A 23,227-nucleotide genomic window follows, 5' to 3' on the forward strand; every position below is an offset into this window, starting at 1 on the left:
CCAGCTCGCCTGTTGCTTCTACCAGAAGGCACCGCCTTCTGTTGGAAGATCCTAGAAGGCCCAAGTGGACCTAATTGCTATTTGTACCCCCCTATTTACTAAATACATCCCCTGCCCCCTTTTTTGTTGATTCTTTTTCCGTAATGTTACGGAACTTTACGAATTACATAACAATACTTGTTTTCTTTCCGTAATGTCACGAAACCTTACGGATTACGCAATCATCCCTTCTTTGGCTTCCGGAATGTTATGAAACTTTACGGATTGCGCCTTAACACGTCCTTTCAACTCCCGACATGTCGCGAAACTTCACGGATTGCCTAACGATGGGTGTCAAGTACCTCGAAGTGGTCAAGCAAGGGTCACACCCCAACAAACAGATGATCCCCGAACGAAATTAGGGTATGACAGGTAGGAATCATGATCACGATTTGTCCTCACAGTGTTGCCCATGCTTCACAACCGTCAAGGTTCTCTCCAAATTCGTAAAAACATAAAAGTGATCAAAATATTATTTTTCTTACAAAGTTCAGAGTCCTATTTATAAATTCCTAAAAGATATCAATCTAAAAAAGCACAATACGATTGTGGTAAAATCCACCATGGCCATGATTAAAAAAATAGTGACGCTGAAGCTTTGGGGCATTGTGGATTGATTGTGGCCCCCATGGTTTACCATGGCCATGGTGAAATTTACCATGACCATTGTCGGATGGTTGGCACTGTTATAGAGGGCAGTTATGCTTTTATCATGGTTGTGCTACTTACCATGTTCGTGGTAAATATACCACAATCATTATCAAGTGTAAAGTCTTCATTTCTTCATAAAATCATGCAATTTCAACCTCTTTCACTCAATTTAGTGGTTATACTCCTACAATACAAAATCAGTGCTCAAACATGAGTTCTACCAAGAAAATATTGTAGAAGCAAGCTTCATGATGAATCAAGATTGATTCAAGGAGTTTTGATGATAACAAAGATGATGACAAAAAGCTCAAAAGTCAAGATCACTTCATGATAACAAAGATGATGACATTCAAGAATGAGTTCAAGATTGAGTCAAGAACACTTCAAGGATCAAGAGGAAATTTGATTCAAGGATCAAGAGGAAATTTGATTTCAAGAATCAAGAATCAAGTTTCAAGATTCAAGAATCAAGAAAAGACTTAATCAAGATAAGTATTAAAAAGTTTTTCAAAACATTGAGTAGCACAAGAAGTTTTTTACAAAATCATTACCAAAGAGTTTTACTCTCTGGTAATCGATTACCAGATTGTAGTAATCGATTACCAGTGTTTAAAAATGTTAAGATTTTCAAAATTCAAAATGAAGAGTCACATCTGTTGATGTGTAATCGATTACACCTTTATGGTAATCAATTACCAATGACTGCTTTCGAAAAATTCATTTCCAAAAGTCACATTTCTTCAAGTGATTTGTTTCTGAAGATTCTTTCAAAAGTCATAACTTTTTAAGTAATTAGTTTTCAAAGGAATTGCCAAGAGTTACAAGTTTTGACTTGAGTCATCAAGAAACTATAAATATGTGACCTTGGCATGAAACATTTGAACAATCTCATTCATATCCATCATCTCCTTCAATCATTCTATCTTTCAATCTATCTTTCAACATTTTCTTTCATTTCTTTCAAAACTTTCTGGTTTCATCTTCTCTTCATCTTTCTAAAAGTTTTTGTTCAAAACTTTCTCTTCCAAGAAAAGTTCTTTGTTCAAAAACTTGTGTTATTCATCTTTTTCATTCCCTTCTCCCTTTGCCAAAAAGAATTCGCCAAGGACTAACCGCCTGAATTCTTTTTGTATCTCTCTTCTCCCTTTTCCAAAAGAACGAAGGACTAACCGCCTGAATTCTTTTGTGTCTCCCTTCTCTCTTGTCAAAGAATTCAAAACGATACAGTCTGAGAATTCTTTTGATTCTTCCCTTTCCCATAAACAAAAGATTTCAAAGGACTAACCGCCTGAGAATTCTTTTGTTTCCCCATTCACAAAGTTTCAAAGGACTAACCGCCTGAGAACTTTGTCTTAACACATTAGTGGGTACATCCTTTGTGGTACAAGTAGAGGGTACATCTACTTGGGTTGTTGACTGAGAACAAGAGAGGGTACATCTCTTGTGGATCAGTTCTAGTGGAGGGTACATCCACTAGGTTGTTCAAAGAGAACAAGGGAGGGTACATCCCTCGTGGATCTTTGCTTGTAAAGGATTTTACAAGGTTGAAAAGAAATCTCAAGGACCACAGGTCGCTTGGGGACTGGATGTAGGCACGGGTTGTTGTCGAACCAGTATATAACTCTTGTGTGTTTGTCTCCTTCTTCCCTACCGCTTTTACTTTTGGTTAAGTTTCTTTTCTATTCTTTATTTTCTTAACAACATAGTAAAAGCCTGAGAAGGGTAATTTTTAATTAGTAAAGGTCTAGTAATAATTAATTCAACCCCCCCCCCCTCTTAATTATTCTGAGGCCACTTGATCCAACAAATACATGTAAATGACACAAAACTCATACAAAATATCACTCAAAAAAGTGATTTATCAACCTCCCCAAACTTAAGCATTGCTTGTCCTCAAGCAATTATTCTAGTTCCCAATCAAGTTAGAACTCATGCATAAAAAATCCCATTTATTCAAAAAGTAAAAACTCACATTAGAGCATTAAAAATTTACTTAGGAATCCATTTTGCTTACAATCAACATCCAAACAGTCTTAAAGAGCTTCAAGTTCACTTTGTTCACCATCTCTCAGTGTTATACAATGTTTATGTAGAGAAACAATCACACTTAGGATCATAATTCAAGGAACAAGTTCACAGCTCTCTAAACCAATCAACTCAACTAAGATAAATCCCAAAAATTCAAAATAAGTGAGACATATTAGATTGCAATGGGCTCAGGCATATAATGTAAAGTAGGTATTGAAAGAACGGGCTAACAAAGGGCTCCACTCAATTATATGAAAACACCTAGAAGTCAAGGGAACTTTAACCTATTTTTGCACCTTTCTTTTCATTTAAGCTTTTGATCCATTTTTCTTTCTCTCTTTTTTATTTACCTTGGGGTAATATGTACACATATGTAACTCGAGTTGTTTTTTTTAACGTAAACTCTTTTTTGCTTTTGATTTCATTAGAGAGAAGGACTTAGGATTTATTCACTGGCACAACCTGCAATGTACATTAGTTCCCCTTTCTTCCTCATATTCATAGTTCACACAATATAGTTCAAGGACCAAAAAGAAATAATCAGTCAAGCTCAAAGTGGTCAAATAGGGGAAAAGCTTATCAAAAACACAAGTCTCAAGAAAGCCTAGTAGTGCCTCATCTTTTCAAAAAAATTCAGAATTCCTTCAAGGATATGCATGGCAAAAGAGAATAGAACAATGCTAATGAAAGGATCAATTCCCCCACATTAACAGAATCAAGGCTCAATCACATTTATGAGGATAGCTCTAAGGACCTTTCACAATCATGCATGCTAATGTTCCCTCCTGAAGAAAACTCCCATTAATCGAATACACAAAATTTGTTTTCAAGGAAATAACTAAACACATAAAATTCTAAACCTAAGAGATTTTCACAGTACTAGAATTCAAATATAACATAGAGGTCAAAGTTGGGGAGCAATTATACCCCTCTGACACTTATATAGTGTAGTGTCCTCAATGCATCCAAAATAAAAATGAGCAATGCATGAAAAGGAAAAATGTACTAAAAACATATAATATACAAAATTCTCTTGGACCAATAGCAATGCACCGTGAAAGGAATTAGTTTCTGACCTAGTAGGTTAAGAAACATATGTGGTCTCTAATCTAAAAAAAAAATTCCATAATTGTCTCTACTCTTTAAAGTGAGATAATTTTTTATTGTAAACGTTTTTATCCTTTCCTTTTTATTGAAAAATGTACTTTTAAATTTTAAATAACTTTTAACGTAATTAGTAATTACTTTCAAATTTTTATTTTTATGCAGAAAGGAAAATTGTCTCCAATTCTCAACTATTCATGCTTTCAAATTAATTTTTTTATTTTTATATTATTTCTCTTTCTATTACTCTCCAAATCATGACTTCCTATACAATCAAATTAATTATTTTTAAATTTTATTTCATATATTAAATTAGAGCGTAAATTAATTTCTTAGTGTATATATTTCTTTTAAAAAAATGGAAAATGACTTACATTTTTTAAAATTTAACTATGCTTAATTTTTATATTCTTGAATTCTTTTCTCTTGATATATATTTTCGACACTTCACAAACATTAACTACATATATTTTCTTTTAACTTAATCTCTTATTATTATACTTTCAAATTTAAATACATCAATATGGCAATCGACATATTTGTTTAATCCATCAATCCGATGCTCTATCCTCGGGGCCCTATAAGAACAGTTTTAGGGTCACAAATTGTAATCAAAATTAAATTTCTTTTAATAAGTAATGAATGAAATGTACGTTTACTTTTCCTTTTTTATTTTTTTTAATCTCAGTCACGTACTCGCTCATAATTAATCACATTAATCATGGACCACTTGAGTAGCTGATCATAATTAAAAATTCTGTCAATTATTCATTTGGCTGTGTAATCTTTGAGATCGAAATGGTTCTTCAGTCCATCTATCTATCTATCATCAGTTTAGTGGCGTGGTTGGTAAACGTCTAGCGATTGTTTGTTTGTCCTTTCGTTATCTTCGTTGTATCTAGAAAAGCATCATTTGTGTTGGGGCTGTAGTTAGTTGATCGCTGAATGCTGATGCATATCATCTAAAGTCAAATAATTGCCTATCTTGTCCTTGCCCAAAAGGAAACAAGATTCAGTACATATAACCAAACCACGTTAAATAAATATGTCCAAGACAGGTGTTTGCTTTTTTGTTCTTGTGGAAGAATTGTCTATGTGCATGCTCTCGGATCAATGCTAAAACCCTTTATTGTTCTTTGTCTATCTCAATTAATATGAGTTGACCATAAAGTTTTGTTTATATATTAAGTTACATGAATAAGCAAACATTATGGATTCGGTTCCAATTAAAGGTGAGAGGTATATATATTTTTGGTTAAATTGTGATTTTGTTATTTTTATTTTTAAATTAAGACATTTAATATTTTTTCCCAGAATAATCAATTTATGTGAACGCATTGATGCTAATATAACACTTACCTAGGTTGCTAACATAACACTTATGTGATAAGAAAATAAAATAAAAAATAAAAAAAATTAATATGAATTGAACTCATAATCTTTTATTTAAAAATAAAACAGTCAACCACTAAATCACTAAACTACTTATTTTGTTCAATTAATTTTATAAATATTATTTGATATCTATCATTAGTCAATAGTTATTAATTTCTTTGAATTATAAAAATTTATATATTAAAACAAAATATTTAATATTTAAATATATTTAGTAATTAGTTTACATATATTTATTTTTATTATTAAATTTTATTTTAATTAATAAATTATTCTATATAAAAATTTGTTCTTATTTTATTATAATATTTTAAAAAATTACATAACCTAATATATATATAGATATATATATATATATATATTAATTTTAAAAAAAATATTTTATGTAATTTATACAAAAATTACGTAAATTTAAAATAATACATAAATGATATAAAAATTAAAAATTTATTACTTTTTCTAATTAAAAAAATTGTATTCTTTTTTATAAAAATAAATTTACATAATTTTATAAATTACATAAAAAAATTATATAAATAATTCACATATTAATTTATGTAATTTTCTTGATTTATATAATGGGTATTAAAAAATTTATTTACTGAATAACTTTTTATAGTTAAAATAAAAATATTAACATGTAAGTTTCATAAAAAATTAAATATTAAAATTTTATTAATTTATATAATTAGAATAAAAATAGTTTACATATTAAATAATTATTTTTAATTTTTCTAATTTAAATATTAATTGATGTAATTAGAGTAAAAGTAATTTGTATATTAAAATAAATTTACAAGATATTTTATGTAAATAATTTATATATTAATTTATGAAATTTAATTATAAATTGATAAAATGAAAATAAAAATATGTAAGCTATTCAAATTTAAAATATATAACATGATATAAAATAAAATTAAAAAGATCTATATTTTAATAATTCAAAAATAATTAATAACTATTGACTAAGGATACATAGAAAATAGTATTTTTTATATTTAATTAAATAAAACAAGTATTTTAGTGATTTATTATCTTTAAAAGGTCATGCGTTCAATTCTTATCAAGATACTTTTTATTTTTTTTTTACTTTATTTAACTTCTTGGCACATAAACGTCATGCCATTAGCCTATATAAATATCGCGTTAGTACCAATACGTCACTTTAAAGTTAACATTTGATGTTGGATGATCAACTAAGGGAAAGACCAAAGTTACTTGTGACACTCTCTACCCCGACATACATGTAAATAAATAAAACATATAAAAATACTGATAAACAAATTCACGTGGATAAAAGGTTCACATTTACTTCATTATTATCAAATAAAACTTATTAAAAACAAATCCAGCTCAGAACAACACCATAAGAGTTTACAAAAGAAATTTTGTTAAATCAATGAGGTAAAATAAAATAAAAAAACATCAGACAATTAAAATAAAAATCATCTCAAATGTCACATCCTATCAAAGCATTGTGTTCCAACATCCTCTAGCACGATGTTCTTTAAAGTTATTCACCTAGTCATTTGCTCTCACAAACACAAGGTTCGAGATCATCATAGGATCCAAACACAAATAGCATACAGGAAGTGAGTTATCACATTTCAACAAAAATACAAATAAACAAATATGTAATCAAAATAAATTATGGAAGTATTTATAACATAACTCAACTTAATACAATCCACGTCACTTCACCACTTTATCATTTAAAATTCATTTTTCAATCACAAATCACATTACACATGAATCACACGCTCGGGTCAAGATGTAATAACACTCATCAATTTCATAATAAACAATTAGCAAGTGTTATGCAACAATTATACTAAGACTCAAGCCTATATGCAATGTGGTACAATGTCAGTGAAAAATCACCCTAGGGCGCTTAGGAGTACATAACAAGACACACCACACAATGGGTATGTCAAGTCACTCTCACTAAGTAAAATTATATGGTGACCAGTCAGGGTCACTCTGTTTTGCGAGAATACTTCAACCATATAGGATCAACATAGGCTTAAAGGAACACTCAAATTGAGTCTCTTTACCCCCAAGACCTAGACTCTAAAGAATCCGTTAGGTCTCACCTTCCTGATTCAGATCCAACCACTAAAACAATTTTTTGCATGCAGACATTGCTCATGAATTATACAATACCCATGATCTCACACTTGTATTTTAAACATGTTTAACACATTACACTGCAATCTAACACCTTAGGTTCCTAACTAGGAATCCTGCACTTTTCCTTTAACACTGCGCATAAACATTTTTCTCAAGGTAAACATCAGTCAGGATATTATATAATTCACAACACAAGTATTGTCACATCAAGTGTTAACGAGACACTTATTCACAATCAAATCTCATGTTCACAATTTAACATATCATAATATCACAATCCACCATCACATGTTTATGTGTATCTCACAAACTAACACATGTTCAACTTTACACTTATATTCAATCTCAATAACAATATCATGATCTCAAAACAACATTTTATCCCACAATTCATCACATATTCAATTTATCATTTACACACAATTTTAATCACAATTTCATGATCTCAATATTACAATTTATCATGCTCATATAATAAATCTTATCCAAAATACAAACAATTTATACAAAAAAATGTTTCTCACAACATGGAGAGTAAAACCCCTCAAACAATTTCGCATAATCATATCAAAATAAAGGAATCAAAATCATAGGTAAAAAAATAGGAAAACACCAAGAGCCCTCAATTTATCAACCAATTCGCATTAGGACATCAATTGGTCCATCAAACACAACAATATCATAATTATAAACATAAATGAAGAATTATAATTCAACAAACATCCCAAAATAACCTCCAATTTAATTATCTAAGGATCCCTACACATGTTTATTATAATCCCAATTGCGATAAACTCATCCCTTACCTTTAAGCGGACTCGTGTGTGTATTCTGACAGTGACAGAGGCATCTCTAGTAGTTGTCTAAGATTCCTTAAGCTTTTCCTCTGGTTGCTTTATTAGGGTTTACAAGCGTTAGAGCAAAAGAGAAGGGATTGAAGTCTCCATTTGACTGTCTCTGTGAGAGGGATTTTTTCTCTCTATGAACATTATTTCGCAAATTCCAACGGTGGAGATGTTTGAAAATGGGTTCCAAAGGTGGTATCTAAATTGCACGACAATCCAACGGTTGATGAGTCCAGGATCATAGTTTTACTGTGATAGATTTTGGGTCTCTCTAGGAAAAGAGAAAACTATGATGCGAAGGTCACTTCTCTCACCTAGATATTTTTTTCGTAAATTTCAATGGTGAAAGTGTTCAAAAATGAGTTCCAAACCTGGTGCTCAAATTTCACGATGATACAACGGTTAACGAGTCTGAGATCGTCATTTTACTGAGACATGTTTGGGTGTATGTGAAAAAAAGAGAAAGTTTGAAGAGAGGAAGAAGGGAAAATGAACTTGAGAGGAAGAGGAAGCGTAGAGATGTATCGTCAGTCTTAAACTGACCTAACGTGTCTTTGTTTATAACTAGGGTACTCCTGACCTATTATTTACTCTATTTTTTTATTTTATAAACAAGAACTCTATTTTATTTCCTATCAAATAAATAAATAAAAAATCTTTTTTATTTTCATTCAAACCTTTATTTTAATTAATAAATTTATTTTTCCTTATTTATTTAATTATAAAAACCTCATCATTTTTTTTAAAACTATTTACTTTTAAAGAAAAAAAATATTTTTTAATTTATTTAAAAAAAATAGGGTGTTATATTACTTATTCTAAAAAATAGAAGAATTGAATATTTTGATTTAGAAATATGAAGACCACAATTTAAAATTATATGGAAATCAAAATTACAATTTACCCTATATTTTTGTAGGGTATGGAGCAAAATCATGTGCCTATTTTGTTTATTTTCTCATGTTAATTTTTTTTAGAATATATACATGTATAAGAAATTATAAAATTAGTTAAATTTAAAATCAATAATAATAACAATATTCTTTTTTTTAGATTCGGAATTAGACCCCAGAAATCATAGAACTAATAATCTGAATATTGTATCAGTTTAGAGATAACTCATATACTTTTCTATGTACATAATCATGGATCAAACTTTTATTATATGGTTAAAATGCTTAGATTATAAGTCATTCATACCACACTTTGTAGATATAATAACACTGTACGTGAATTTTTAATGTACAAAATCTTATGAGGTAAAATAATCTAAAATTATTTTTGACTTTCGGTCAAGAAGTACTCTCAGAAAAAAAAAATCCAAAATTGACCAAAAGCATCTTGTGACTTTGTGTGATGCCTGTGATGTACCTTGTAGTTTAAAAAAAACCTGACTCGATTATTTAATTTCTCAAGATCGATTATATTCATGGCTTCAAAAACTAATTACAACTAATCAATTACCTTGTTGCATTTGAATATAGAACTATTAATATAAAACGCTTTGTTTCAATATTTTCTTACTCTTAGGAGCATGTGCGAGATGGAGTTGAGTGTAACCCAGATAAGAAATTGCATAAACAATAAGCAAGTACAATATAATAAAAAGTTATAAAGTGTTTTAAATATTAAATTTTAAAACAAAAAATAAGTTCCTAAAATAAGAAATATTATATTTTTATTAAACATTTTAATAATTATTTTTGTAATATCTTAATAGTTTCATAATAATCTTTTTTTAATTTTGAATGACGATGGTTGCAAATTGTTAGGTTTTGCAAATATTACATGTATTTATTTTAATTTAACAATTTATTTATTAAATAAAGATATTAATAGAAAATATTATAAAAAATATACTATCATCATTTAAAATATTTTTATTTAGTCAATTCCTTAATTAAAGCCTCTAAATCCCTCCTTAACACGAAAGAAAAGGAAGAAAATTGCTAAGATTTAAAACCTCATGGCGAAATGGTAGTTGATGATGGGGTCACTAACTGTGTGATCAGCACTTTGAAATTGGAATATTGCATAACAACCGACAAAGGTACGAGTTTTACTTTTACTTTAATAGGTAATTTGAAAAAAATGCTTATTATTAATAATAAATAAATAGATGTAATTACGCATTCAACATCATCATTGACATTTGTTTAATAGTTTCTGAAAGAGCATATGCCAAAGGAATAAATATGTGACTGACTAAGAAGAACTTTCCACCTGGGTGGGTCTAGCCACTAACTTGCACTTCAGGGGACAAAACCGTGCTAGCACCCCATCTTAGCTGACAAACCGCATTAACTAATTCAAGTACGAAAGCTCAGCCTTCAAATTGCAATAAATTGATAAAAAAACCTTAAGTATAATTTTGATTTTTTATTATATTCAATTCTTATTTTTCGTTCTTTTATTTAAAATAGATATATTTTATTTTTTATTTTATAAAATTTTTAATTTTTTTCAATTCTTAATTTAAAATAAATTCATAGATTTAGGAAATTATATTTTTTAAAAATTAATAAAATTTGTTTGGTTAATCATTCAAAATATTTAGATAAATTTCTTAAGAATTAAAAAGTTATATGATGTTTTTATCATTTATTTTAATTATTTATCACATTAAATAATTTAATAAAAGTAAAATATTTTTATTGTACTAAATGAAAAATTAAACTAGTTAAGTAAAATTTCCACCTATCTTATGGGAAAATTTCATAAAAAATTGATTAAAAAATATTCCTAAAAAACATTGTTTTTTAGAAATGTTATTTTTTTTAAATAGATATAAACATATGAAATTAAGATTTCTAAGATTCCTAAAAATCTAAAAGTATTTTTCCTATCAAAACGTTCACAACATGTAAACACAACTTTACATAATCATTTAATTATAAATTATTATTTAAATTATTTTAATATTATTATTTTAAAAATCAATAAATTTACCATTAAGCTGTGATAGTACATAACTTTTTTCTCTCATATTTAAAATATGAAACCAAAATTATATTAAATTAATTAAAATAAGAAAATTTATCAAAAAAAGGTGTCTAAAACTACAGGATTAAAATAAATTGATTTAAAAGGAAATTATTCTCCTACTAAATTTTTTTTTATCATATTCCGTGTACAGAAAACTAAAATGGAATATACATATAATAAAAAACAATAATAGCACATTACCATAATACCAAGATTCTTCTTGAGATTTTATTTATCAAATTCTTGACAGCGTAGTAGTTTCCTTAGTTGACCATAAGTATACCTATTTTGGGTATTTAATCGTAATTTTAAACTGCATTAAACCTCCATAACCCCAAAAGAAGTTCCAACATTAAATTTTTTGAAGAATAATAGGACACATTCATCGTAGGCATGATTGAAATCATTTGTGAAAATCATGTCGTTAGTTTTTGGTTAGGTGGGGCATAGTGGGGGAGTTTGGGAGAGGCATTTGCATTGATCAGTTGGGCACATGAATGAGCATTACCATATCAGTCCCCAAAAGGGTGTAATTGGGAACATGTCATCACTCTGGCATTGGCGTGAAGAGGAGAGAGAAATTGGAGAGAATGTGATATATAAAAAAGGATTTCTCCTAATCAGGAGAGTTCTTAACATAATAGTTAAAAATTAAACTGAAAAAATATTTATTGTAAAAATTATAAGAGAATATGAAAAAATATCAACAACAATAATTTTTTTATATTTAATAAAAATTTATTTTTAATTCTTTAATTAACATCTTAATAACCCTTGTTAGCATTTACTTATTAAAAAATAAAAACCAGAGAGGGTGGTGGTAGCAAGATGCATTATTGTATTGTGTTTTGCATCAGCGATTAACAAATAATTAAAAAGTCAAAGGCTTTTTTCCCCTGTTTCTTTGGTGGAAAAAGTGAAGGACAAATAACAGAGCAGAGAGAGAGATTTCACTAAAATACTAAAAGATTTTATGGTTTTGTTTTGCTGGCTTCAAATCCATCACTGTCCATTCTGTACAGGCTTCGTGACCTTGTTCCAGTTCTACATTTTTTTTTCTTCTCCCTTTATCTCTTGCCCTTTTTGTTGTTGGTGAAAGAGAAGCCTTGAGAACAAATTTCCCGTTTTCAAAATTGGAGCTTTTGGGTCTCTGAGGTTTGATCTCTGCACAAGAACCTTGTTTTCTCATCTGGGTGTGTTGCTTTTGCCTCTGCTGGCTCGACATGGCTGTGGAAAAACAAAGGGAAGATGAGGGCTGTGACCGTTTTCCTGTGGGTATGCGTGTTCTTGCTGTGGATGACGACCCAATTTGCCTGAAGGTGTTAGAGAATCTCCTTCGCAAATGCCAGTATCATGGTTCGTTGCTTTTAATTAGTTTTTGGTTAAGTAAAAATTTGTTTGTGCCCAACTTAGGACCATGTTTGTAGGCTTGGCTTGTAAAGATTTATTCTTGTGTTGAATTGACCTGTAATTCCCAGTCACTTTAATGCTTTGGATGCATTGTGCATCATGGATACTGTGTTTGGTGGCTTGTATATCTTGACCTTACCTTCAAATTCCAATTCAAAATTTGGGTTTTTTTTTTTTGCAAGATTTGCAAATTCTTACTTCTTCAAAGGTTTAATTCTTGGTTTATTACACTTTAGAGCTATTAATGGACCAATCTCTGTAGGTTTTGGTTATGGGGTGAATTGATCTGCTTTGATAGTTTATGATGCCTTTGACTATGCCAAATCTCATGTCTGATTTGTGGTTGTTGTTGCAGTTACTACAACTAATCAGGCAGTTGAAGCGCTGAAAATGTTGAGGGAAAACAGAAATAAGTTTGACCTTGTTATCAGCGATGTGAATATGCCTGACATTGATGGATTTAAGCTCCTTGAGTTGGTGGGACTTGAAATGGACCTACCTGTCATCAGTAAGTTTACACTCCTTTTGTCTTGACTTGAAATGGACCTTGAGCTTTACTTATCCATATTCTGAGGTTTTGTTGTATAATCGATGAAGGTTATCCCAATTACAACTAAACTTTTTTAAATAATGTTCCTTTTGTTTTCCCCAAAATTAGGGAGTTGATTTATCCTTACAAGAATTAATTATTGTCATCCAAAAACTGAACTTGTAAAAAATTAAATGTCTAATCTTACAAAAATGGGTTGAATCAATTCACCAACTTAAACTACAATTGTTTATGATGTTCTAGTGTTGTCAGCACATGGTGATACAAAGCTGGTGATGAAGGGTGTCACACATGGTGCATGTGACTATTTGCTGAAACCTGTTCGAATTGAAGAGCTGAAGAACATATGGCAACATGTAGTTCGAAGAAAGAATTTTGACAGCAGGGATCAGAACAAGGCTTCCAATGAGGAGAAGGCTCCCAATATTGCTGGGGAAGGTAGTCAAGGCCTACGATCAGAAAACAGTGCTGACCAGAATAAAAGGCTTGGTAAAAAAAGGAAGGACCAAAGTGAGGAGGAAGAAGAAGATGGGGAAGAGAATGGAGATGATGAGGACCCCTCAGCACAGAAGAAACCTCGTGTAGTTTGGTCTGTTGAGCTGCATAGAAAATTTGTTGCTGCAGTTAATCAACTGGGCCTAGATAGTGAGTTTCTGAAAGCAAAAGTCTTGTGTTCCCTATTGTTTGACTTTGGTACATTATAATTTCATACCTCAAAATGAGTACTATAATTCCTAATGTCAGGTTTATTCACCTTTTATTGCAGAGGCTGTTCCTAAGAAAATACTTGACCTGATGAATGTTGAAGGGCTTACAAGGGAAAATGTTGCAAGCCATCTACAGGTATAAATTCTTGGTTTTGCAGTCATCTTAATTGTTCTATGCAGTCTTTGACAAATCAAGGAATGAAAATCTTTTAGATCAGATGATTCCTTAATTTTTGTGAGAGAAATATTATGAAGAGTTTGTACAGTGAATTAATAACTCTGAGAAGTTTATAGCACCTAGTATAATAATATTTTAGATATTTATTTATTGTAATAACATGTTTCAATAAAATATGGATAGATAAAATTCAAAAAATGGTTTGTTATTAATGGGACATTTAAGACTTCTAACCCAAGTTTTGAACCACAGTTTGTTTACTTGAACAACTTTAGTTTTTGACTATCATTTGTTTATTTAAGTAGATACCTGCAGTAGTTTTTTTTTTCTTTTTTTTTTTTGTGTATCCTAAGCAGCTAGATGGTGGTAGTGTACCTGTTCCTGTTCATTTTATGCAACAAAGTATACTTTTCAGTACTGTGCCATATTAATCCTGTTGCCATTATGTATTGCAGAAATATAGACTCTATCTGAAAAAGGCAGCCCAGCAAGCTAACATGGTTGCTGCATTGGGTGGTAGTGATTCTTACCTACGTATGGGTTCAATAGATGGATATGGAGATTTTTGCACCTCGTCTGGGTCTGGAAGGATCACAAACACTACTTCACCATCATATGCATCTACGGGAATTTTCAGTAGGCTGAATTCTCCAGCTGCCTTGAACATGAGAGCAATTAGTTCTTCTGCGCTTATCCGGCCTGTTCAGTCTCAAAACATCAACTGCTCCTTAAACACACTTGGAAACATTCAGCCATCTGTTTTTCCTGCAAATCATAGCTCAAGTTTATTACAGGGAATTCCGACATCAATTGAGCTTAACCAATCTAAGCAAAGCAACTGTACAACTGGAATATCACAGTTAAGTCAAGTTGATTCAAGTGGATTTGCAGTGGCCTCTGGGTTCCCAGACAGTAGGGCTACTGTTAATGGTCCAAACAATTCTCTACCGTGTGTCTCAAATAATCATATAATGTTACAAGGAAATCCACAACAAATGCATGGCCCAGGAGCATTTAGAAATCAGTCTTCTGTTAGAGCGGCTTCTTTGTGTGCAGAATCTTTTGACGCGGGCTTATGTAGTTCTTCTAATTTGTTAGATTATAATCGGTGCAATGAAAACTGGCAGAATGCCGCTCAATTGTCTAAATTTCCTGCCCACTCCTTGCCACTTTGTGAGGCTTTCAGCAATGACCAACTGCCTCCCACTAGAATTAATGTTTCCAACTCAAGAACTCATATTGTCAACAGTCCAGTTGATTTTTCTTCTAGAATGGGAATTTCTGTTCCTTTGGAGGACACCAGAAATGAGCTGGCATGCCAAGAGGGCTTGATTGGGAATATTGTAAAGCCTTCAAGTTACACACCACAACAAAGGTGGGAAGAACATAAACTGGATTATAACCAAAACGTGGGTCATTCCTTTAATCCTGTAAATTCACATGCTTCTTCCAGTGGAGTGAAAAGTTCTATGGGGCATGGTTTAAACCAAAATAATACAATTTGTAGCAATAGAGTTGATGCATCTTTGGTTGGCCAACTAAATGGAGCATCCCCATCAATCAGCAGGTGCACTGAAGTTGAGAAATTCTCTTCAGACATTCGACTGAAGCCAAATGAAGCCTACATTTTGGAGCAAATGAAGTCCCAAGATGGATTTATGCAGAATACTTTTGGGACCTTGGATGACATAATGGGTGCAATGGTCAAAAGGGTATGATTAAATGGCCTACTTTTGTTTTCTTCTAAAGAAATGTTTCTTCTCCTCATCTTTTTTCTGGTTGCAAGGTTATCGACTTATCGTGAAACTATTGAACTGCATATGATCATTACAGATTGGTTTTTTAGATTATTATAATGAAAGAACAATCGAATGACTTTGAATTTGACTGCTGCTTTTAGATGTTTGTGTGGCTTTGGTTTGTCACTCTGGTCTAGATAATCATTAACTTCATTTTATTATTGAAATCTACCTTTCAAAAATAATTAAAAAATGTATATTCTGATATCCATTAAGTTTTGATTAGCTGTGTTTGAAAAAAAATGATAAACTAATAAACTAAATTCTTGCCAAGTTTTTCTTTTAGCTGGTGATGCCATTTTGCAGTTTCTTTTAATACATCAGGTGCTTTTTATTTGCAATGGAAAACCTGAAGGTTTAGGCAGCTTATAAATAAGATTTTAGGTTTTGAGCCTTGTGTCACTGCTTCCATTTTTTGCTCTAGCTTGTATTAGAAATAAAGGAATGTTAACTGCGCATCTTTTTTCTGTATTAAGCTATTGCTGGTAATGGAATGAATTAGTGATGCAAATCTTGGAAAGTTAAGCCAAAACAATGTCAATTCAGTTAGCAGTACATGACAAATTAAGTTATTGTTTCATTATATAAAATGCTAGCCAAATATAGACACAGATTCTGCAATTATAAATGCTGTAATATTTTAAAAATGGTAATTTGCATTCCATCAAATTTATCTAAATTACAATCAACCCGTCTCTTGTTTCGCAAGTTAAGGTGACCTTTATTGTCTTTTAACAATCCTCAAACTATAAACTATAATGTATAATTACAATCACCCCCCTCTCTTGATGAGGTTGAGGTAGGTTTTTCAATGGTTGATCGTTGTACATATTATCCAATTATATCCTTTGGTTTCTTTAGTAAATTTATCTCCTTAATAATTGATTTGGGGTGTCGGTGTGTGCCTAGAGTGATAAATAACTCGTATGATGACAGAAAATGCCCCGTGTTTAATCATTTAATTTAATGCAAGACTACGATGCAGGAGCAAAATGAGTTGACATTGTTGGATGGAGAAATGGGATTTGATGCCTACCCTGTTGGATCATGCAACTGATTTCTTCTTATTCAGCAAGAATCCAGGAGCATTAAAATCGTGGAACTTGCTCCTGTCCCCGGAGCCGAGTGATTGTGTAGTAGTTTCTTTGATGTACAATTATTATTATGTTCTGCTACTAAATTTACTTTATTGGCCAACATTTTGTTGTTATACTTATGGACTTTTGTTAGCCATCTGATCCGTTCCATCTCTTTTTTTTTTCAATCTTGTAGTGTATCCCCATAAAAAAATTTCTGTCTATGGTTTAGATAAAATAATTGTAATATGAATGCTTCTTGGTGCTCTTTCTTTCTCTTCGGTATAAATTTTAATATGTTATATTATAGATGCTTGACATAAAAGTATGAAAAGCTAAATATGGAAAGGTAACATTCTGTGAATGCTGACAATTTCAGTAGCTTGAAAATGAGATTAAACATTAATGTGTATTTTCAACTTTTTAGGTAATGTTTTTGTGATGCCTTTCACTATAGTTATTTATATGTTACTTTTGTCTTTAATTAATGAAATTTTTTAAACCATTTTTTAGAACATATTATTTATCCTAAATTTTTGTAGACATTTTAAAATTATACGACTACTATTCTTTTTAAAAAAAGCAATAAAATCTTTATGCCCCATTCTTTTCATATATATTATAAACAATCGTTGTCCCACGACGATATTTGTGCACTTGAAGATCTAAAAAAAATGCTGTCCGGCCAACTTTCTGATGTTGTCATGATGTTTTTCAATGAATAATTGAGGTACTTTCAGTTGAACATGAAGAATTCCATCTTTCCTTAAGTCAAACTCTGTGTGCCGTGTTTTTGGGCTATAACATGCTTAATCTTGAATTTGGTCCTTATTATATTTTAAATTATTTAATTTACTTAAATTTTTTTTAAAATTAATTTAATTCTCAAGTTCTTAAAAATAAATAAATAAACTAAATTCTTAGAACTTAAAGATTAAATTAAACCATTTAAAATAATTTAAGGACCAAATTGATTTATTTTAAAAAACTTGAAAATCAAATTGAACATTTTGAAACATTTGGAGACTAAATTGAATCTTTTAAAAATTTAAAAATCAAATTAAATCATTCAAAATAATTTGAAGACTAAATTTATAATTAAGCCTATAAATATTACATAGTGAAAAATTATATATTTTTTTAACTGATTGATCAGTTAATATTCTTAAATATTGTGAGATAAAATAGATTTTTAGTCCTTATACTTTTAATAAAATAATATTAACTCCCATATTTTAACTTTGACCAAATTAGTCAATGATTTTTTTTTTTTCTCTTCATTGACAATTTCAAGGAACAAATTAATCAAAGTTAAAATTCAGGCACCAAAATCAAATTTCACCCAAAGTAGATGCACTAAAACATACTTTACTCATTTCACTACAGATAGATAGCAAGTCCCACATTTTTTTTCCAGTGCTTATATTCTTCCAGATAAAAATAAAATAAAACTATCAAGTTAAGAATGAATCTATAACAAGTTATAGATTGTCTATAACAGGATGAATCATAAAAACAAGTGAAAAGTACACTCACTCGCCTAAGGTTTAATTAAATTTCATTTGATACAACATCTTTTCTTGACCTTACACAAACTTCTCTCAATTTATATAAAATCATAACATAACATCGTTGATATAAATCTGTCCTGAATTCTTACACAGTTATATGAATTGAAAAGGTCAAAGTAATGTCACAAAAGGAGGGATATCATGTGAGTGTAATTTTTCCTAAGAAAAAGGATAGTAACAGACTTGCATTTGAAATTTGCAGCACATATTAGAGGAACTACCAAATTCAACTCTTTTTACTAAAAAATTACTGGCAATGTGAATCCGTCCTAATTTTTTTTTTTAATTCTCATATCTTGGGTAGAGATGGATCACATTTTTGTCCTATGAACATAAGTCTAATATTCTTCACTATAGATTATTTTATTACATGAGGTAAGTGCTCACAAATATGTCATGATACAGTATAAAAAAAACAATAACAAAAAAAAAAGAAACATTAGATACAAACCTCTGATCAGTAATTTAAAAAGTAAGAAATGAAATTAATTCATAATTAAATTACGCAATAATAATGGAAATAATGCCACAATAAGAGCAAGAGAGCCTGTTACAAGATAGTGCTGCCTGATGTTTAATCTCACAAGCTGTGTGGTCTATTAAGGCTGTAAGCATGTCATAGGTTGCAGTTTCTGAATTTGTTGACACATTATGCATTAGTTCCACCTTCAACCAACTGTTGAAACCTTGAAATGTCACATCTTCACAACTTTTTTCACTTTTTTTTTCTTTCTCAAAGACTTCTTCTATGCAATGTAATGGATTTCTTTTGGTTAGATTCCAAAAGCAATATCAGCAAGCTATTTCCTATTAGCTTGAAATAAGTTGAAAATGTCCCACTTTCAAGCCTTTTAACTCAATTCAACTCAGTGAGCAGTGCTCTCCTTTCTGCAGCTTTTTTCCTGATAAATATGCCCCACCTTAAAGCAGCTTTGAGCTTAAGCCACCCAACAACAGCCTTCCCTGAAGACTTTCCCTGATCCTCGTTGAATGTCTGATACATCTGAGGCTCATACTGAAGGCTATAGGTGTAACAACCCTCGTTAGAATGACCAAGATTAGCCGACCTGTTCACTTCTGCATTAATTGTCTTGAGTAACCTCTGCATATCATCACTCTCCAACATCTCTGAACTCCTAAGACGAAGTTCTTCTGCGACAATGTCATCCAACCCTTGTCCATTTCTTGGCCGGGACCAATCTCCGGAAAAATAAGTACTACCAATTTCATGATTTTCACCAGACATGTAATTCATGCTGCCAGGCAATGCTATTTGAGAGTCAGTTAAAGACGTTCCTACCATCTGATTGTCGGATCTCCCAAATGGATAATCGGTCAAACCGGGACCGGATGAGTAGTTATTTGTTATTTGCAAATGTTGATTTGGTTCAGAGGAGACATATGACACCTTGTTCTTTGCTGAGGCATACTGCTGCTCTTGGAAACTGTTATGGTGCATTATTTGAGTGGCCACAGCTCTTGATCCCTTTTTCGAATTAGCAAGAGAATTTAAAACTTTTCCATCATATTCTACAACTTGATCCCAATTTTCATATGCTTTCTTCACCAAGGAATCTACAGACATCTGTAAATCAAATTCTCAATAAATGAGCTAAGGTAGTTACTAGTCAAAGGAACACACATGTTGATCACATATCAAATTGATCTATGAATTCTATGTTTTCAATTATCACAGGAAATTGACCTTCTGATTTGGAGCAAGTGATTCCAAAGAGAAAAATTGGCCATCAGAAATGAGGCCTCTCAGCTCGTATATATTGTTGAACACAATGCCAGCACTATTGGTTTCATCAGTGTAGTATACAAAGAGCTTGCCACCCAAGACACATGTCTTGGCATGCTCCACAGTATTCTCCCACATTCTATTGGACATTCCACTACCAAGTATCTGTGTCAAAGATGACAAATAAAGAAGTTTGTAGAAATCAATACTTGGAAAAATTGGACTAGAGAAGAATGATATGGATGCTTGTGAACAAAGAACGTTGAATTCTTACACTTCTTAACTTTTGTGGCTCACGAACAAGAAGACGTAGGAAATCTTCTACAGTTACTATTTTTGCCTGAATCAATTTTTTGTGAAGTGCACCATCCTTAGCTATCCGATCCAATCTCCAAACTTCATCATGCAAAGCAGGTGGGTAGTGTTTCTTGTACACTGCAAGTTCCAGAAAACAATTTGATTAGAGAACTTCATTTAATAAGATTTGTCGAAACTCAAAAGTATAAAAACTGAAAATATTGCTGTCTTAGCAAACTATGCAATGAAACCAACCAACTATAGACAGATAAATTTTCTATGTTCATTATGTATGTAGCTGGGATACAAAAGGTTGTCATTCATTCACATATTATCTGCCATGTGGTATCCACTCAAAAAATTCCTATAGCTTTTCTACATGTAAGGAAATCCATTGTAAAAATGAAAATTTACCCTAGACAATTAATACAAGTGTAGAGACCCAACTCTCCAGAGGTTATGCTGTTAGGTGAAGAAACAATATCTTTTATATCTCTACTTTTCCAACAAGTTTTGTAATCTATGCCCTGCAACTATAACTTTAGTGACCCAATATCTACTAATCAGGACAAAATAAAAATGTGCGATCATAAGTAAAAAATATGAAGTGCTAACTATTAGAAAACTCACATTCTCCTCTATGATCTTTAACAGCGAAGGCTTCAGTCTTTCCCTCACGAATACGAATCTCCTCACAATAACCAGGAGCCACCTTAACACCAAGCCGGAATTTTCTGCTTCTTATCCAGCTAGAATTGTCGGTGAAAGTAAGATCACCAAAGGTTCCTACCCCTTCCTTTAGGCTAACCTGCAAATCTCCAGTTAGAAGTGGCCTTTTCCCCTCACGTTCCTTTACTTCATGGCTTTCAAAGTGTTCTTTTGTCCAATCATCGTCTACTTCCTCATTAAAGTCACCTTCAAGTACCACCACATTCAATTTAGCAACAGATTCTGGTCCAACTTGAACGACACTGCCTGTGTTAGGATCCATCAACATAACGTGGATTGCTGATCCTTGTTCTCCCTCAACCTTTCCACCAGTGAACAAATGAGGTGGCATTCTTGTTCTGAACTGAAGCTGCAGATTCTTTGCCGCTGGTCCTTCTAATCTTGGTGGTGGAGATCTGACATATGTAGAATGCAAAACATCAAATCATGGCTAAGGTATGATTATTATGATTCAATTTTTAGAAGGATCTTCATGTTTTTATACAATTTTGCACCAACCAATTTACAGCATATTGCTAAGGAGTGCACATGCTCAAATATCTTCAAATCCTTTAAATTGATTATCAGTTATCAGCTATCAGCATTGTACTAAACTAAAAATGAAGACTTTCCAAACTCTAATTTCACAGGGAAACACACCTTTCAGTCAGTTTTGCATGGCCCAATTTTGCCAAAGCACGCTCCACTTCTTCACTGACCTATAGTTCATGGAATTTGAAGGATCAACAGAATAACCTTATTATACATTGTATGTCTTGATTAACAGGTTTTATTTTTATTGATTCAGCCACACATAGGTTACTTCTAAATGAAAGCAACACATTATATTGAACTATCAACTCTAACAAAACCATTAACAAGGCTGTAAGTAAACATGCGGGTTCTCAATAAGAGCATAGTTCATTTTACTGCATGTTTCGGCGGGGCCTTACACGTTATCTTTTCCTTTCTTTTTGTAATAAAAATTTTAAACTACAGACTGTAACTAAATGTCATTACATAATACTTTCATGCCACTGCTTTTGTGAAGAATTGCTCAAACAGAGGGTCTACAGTCTACTATTATGCAGGATTTAATACAAGGAAAGCAAAAGTAGCTCACAATTTTCCTGAGAAGAGGTTCCAAAGATGAGCAAAGTCTCTGCATACTATCCACCTTTAAAGCTTCCACAATCACACTGCACGCATTTCAAGTAACAAATTGGTCAGTGTCACTAAATTTGCATTAAAATGCACAAAAGGAACCAAAACTAACATATTTAAATTGAAGATAACCAACATCAAGAAAACCCTTGTATAAAAGATTCCATCAAATGAGATTTGTTGTAAAATCCAAATTAGATAGATATTCTTCGAAGCCCCAATTGCATCTCTTATTTTAAATAGTGAGTTTCACAATTAAGAATCACAAGAGACTTAATCTCACATCTGATTTCATGTTACCAAAAATCTTGTATTCCAGGAATATCATGCAGAAATAATGTTAACAACAACACCCACAATTGGAAATCAATCCAAAAAAGTAACAAGGTTTTCACAAACATCATAATCATACACACACACAAAACAGTTTGACAAGCATACAGAACCTAAACTCCACAATAACTTCGAAGCAAAATAACCAAATTAAAAAAAAAAAAAAAAAAACTAGTCATGATCTGAGAAGGAATATTTAATAATTGTATTGAAAAAATACCTGGCTAAACCGGGTAGTTTTGGTTTCTTTGATTGTGTAAGATGGTGTTGTGCATCATCACCCTCCTCAACTAGCTCGTACCCTCTCTTCTCCACTCTATTGTTCTTGGAACTTTCCATTTCTAGAAACTTATCCAATCCCAATGATATCTCTCGACACTATCTAAATTTAGAAACTTGTTGGTCTTGTCTTGGGGGGGGGGGGGGGGGAGTGGAGGAGGGGGGCGAAACCACGGAATACCCGCAAAAACCCGCCGCGAAACCACAGAGGCACCGATCATGTAAAAGATC

General features: G+C 31.5%; 2 protein-coding genes across 4 annotated transcripts; one reads left to right on the top strand and one right to left on the bottom strand.

Annotated features, from left to right (window-relative positions):
• The first annotated feature begins 12,017 nt into the window (after window positions 1–12,017).
• On the top strand, window positions 12,018–17,167 carry LOC100776075 (two-component response regulator ARR12). Of its 2 annotated transcripts, none has more exons than XM_014768175.3 (6): window positions 12,018–12,536; window positions 12,946–13,098; window positions 13,384–13,785; window positions 13,907–13,983; window positions 14,481–15,737; window positions 16,798–17,167. In XM_014768175.3, exons 1-6 carry the CDS (start codon window positions 12,404–12,406, stop codon window positions 16,879–16,881), a joined length of 2,106 nt encoding a protein of 701 aa, XP_014623661.1. In that variant the 5' UTR covers window positions 12,018–12,403; the 3' UTR covers window positions 16,882–17,167. The 2 variants fall into 2 exon arrangements, with proteins under 2 accessions (XP_014623661.1, XP_003546612.1); XM_003546564.5 differs by having other exon boundaries at window positions 16,810–17,167.
• A 1,648-nt stretch (window positions 17,168–18,815) lies between these two features.
• On the bottom strand, window positions 18,816–23,148 carry LOC100775528 (calmodulin-binding protein 60 E). Of its 2 annotated transcripts, XM_003546563.5 has the most exons (7): window positions 22,938–23,148; window positions 22,344–22,419; window positions 21,881–21,939; window positions 21,143–21,636; window positions 20,490–20,650; window positions 20,177–20,380; window positions 18,816–20,056 (listed from the first exon to the last, which is right to left on the bottom strand). In XM_003546563.5, exons 1-7 carry the CDS (start codon window positions 23,054–23,056, stop codon window positions 19,328–19,330), a joined length of 1,842 nt encoding a protein of 613 aa, XP_003546611.1. In that variant the 5' UTR covers window positions 23,057–23,148; the 3' UTR covers window positions 18,816–19,327. The 2 variants fall into 2 exon arrangements, with proteins under 2 accessions (XP_003546611.1, XP_014623625.1); XM_014768139.3 differs by lacking the exon at window positions 21,881–21,939 and having other exon boundaries at window positions 22,938–22,982.
• Window positions 23,149–23,227: the final 79 nt, after the last annotated feature.

This window comes from Glycine max, chromosome 15 (genome assembly GCF_000004515.6).
Source record: "Glycine max cultivar Williams 82 chromosome 15, Glycine_max_v4.0, whole genome shotgun sequence".
Taxonomy (NCBI): Eukaryota; Viridiplantae; Streptophyta; class Magnoliopsida; order Fabales; family Fabaceae; genus Glycine; species Glycine max.

Excerpts from the sequence above, each read along its gene's own strand:
- LOC100776075 (XM_014768175.3), top strand. The coding sequence starts at position 12,404 with ATGGCTGTGGAAAAACAAAGGGAAGATGAGGGCTGTGACCGTTTTCCT. Across the intron at positions 12,537-12,945 it reads TCGCAAATGCCAGTATCATG|TTACTACAACTAATCAGGCA; the intron begins GTTCGTTGCTTT and ends TTGTTGTTGCAG. Across the intron at positions 13,786-13,906 it reads TAATCAACTGGGCCTAGATA|AGGCTGTTCCTAAGAAAATA; the intron begins GTGAGTTTCTGA and ends CTTTTATTGCAG.
- LOC100775528 (XM_003546563.5), bottom strand. The coding sequence starts at position 23,056 with ATGGAAAGTTCCAAGAACAATAGAGTGGAGAAGAGAGGGTACGAGCTA. Across the intron at positions 20,651-21,142 it reads TAAAGATCATAGAGGAGAAT|TGTACAAGAAACACTACCCA; the intron begins GTGAGTTTTCTA and ends TGGAACTTGCAG. Across the intron at positions 20,057-20,176 it reads CACTTGCTCCAAATCAGAAG|ATGTCTGTAGATTCCTTGGT; the intron begins GTCAATTTCCTG and ends TTTGATTTACAG.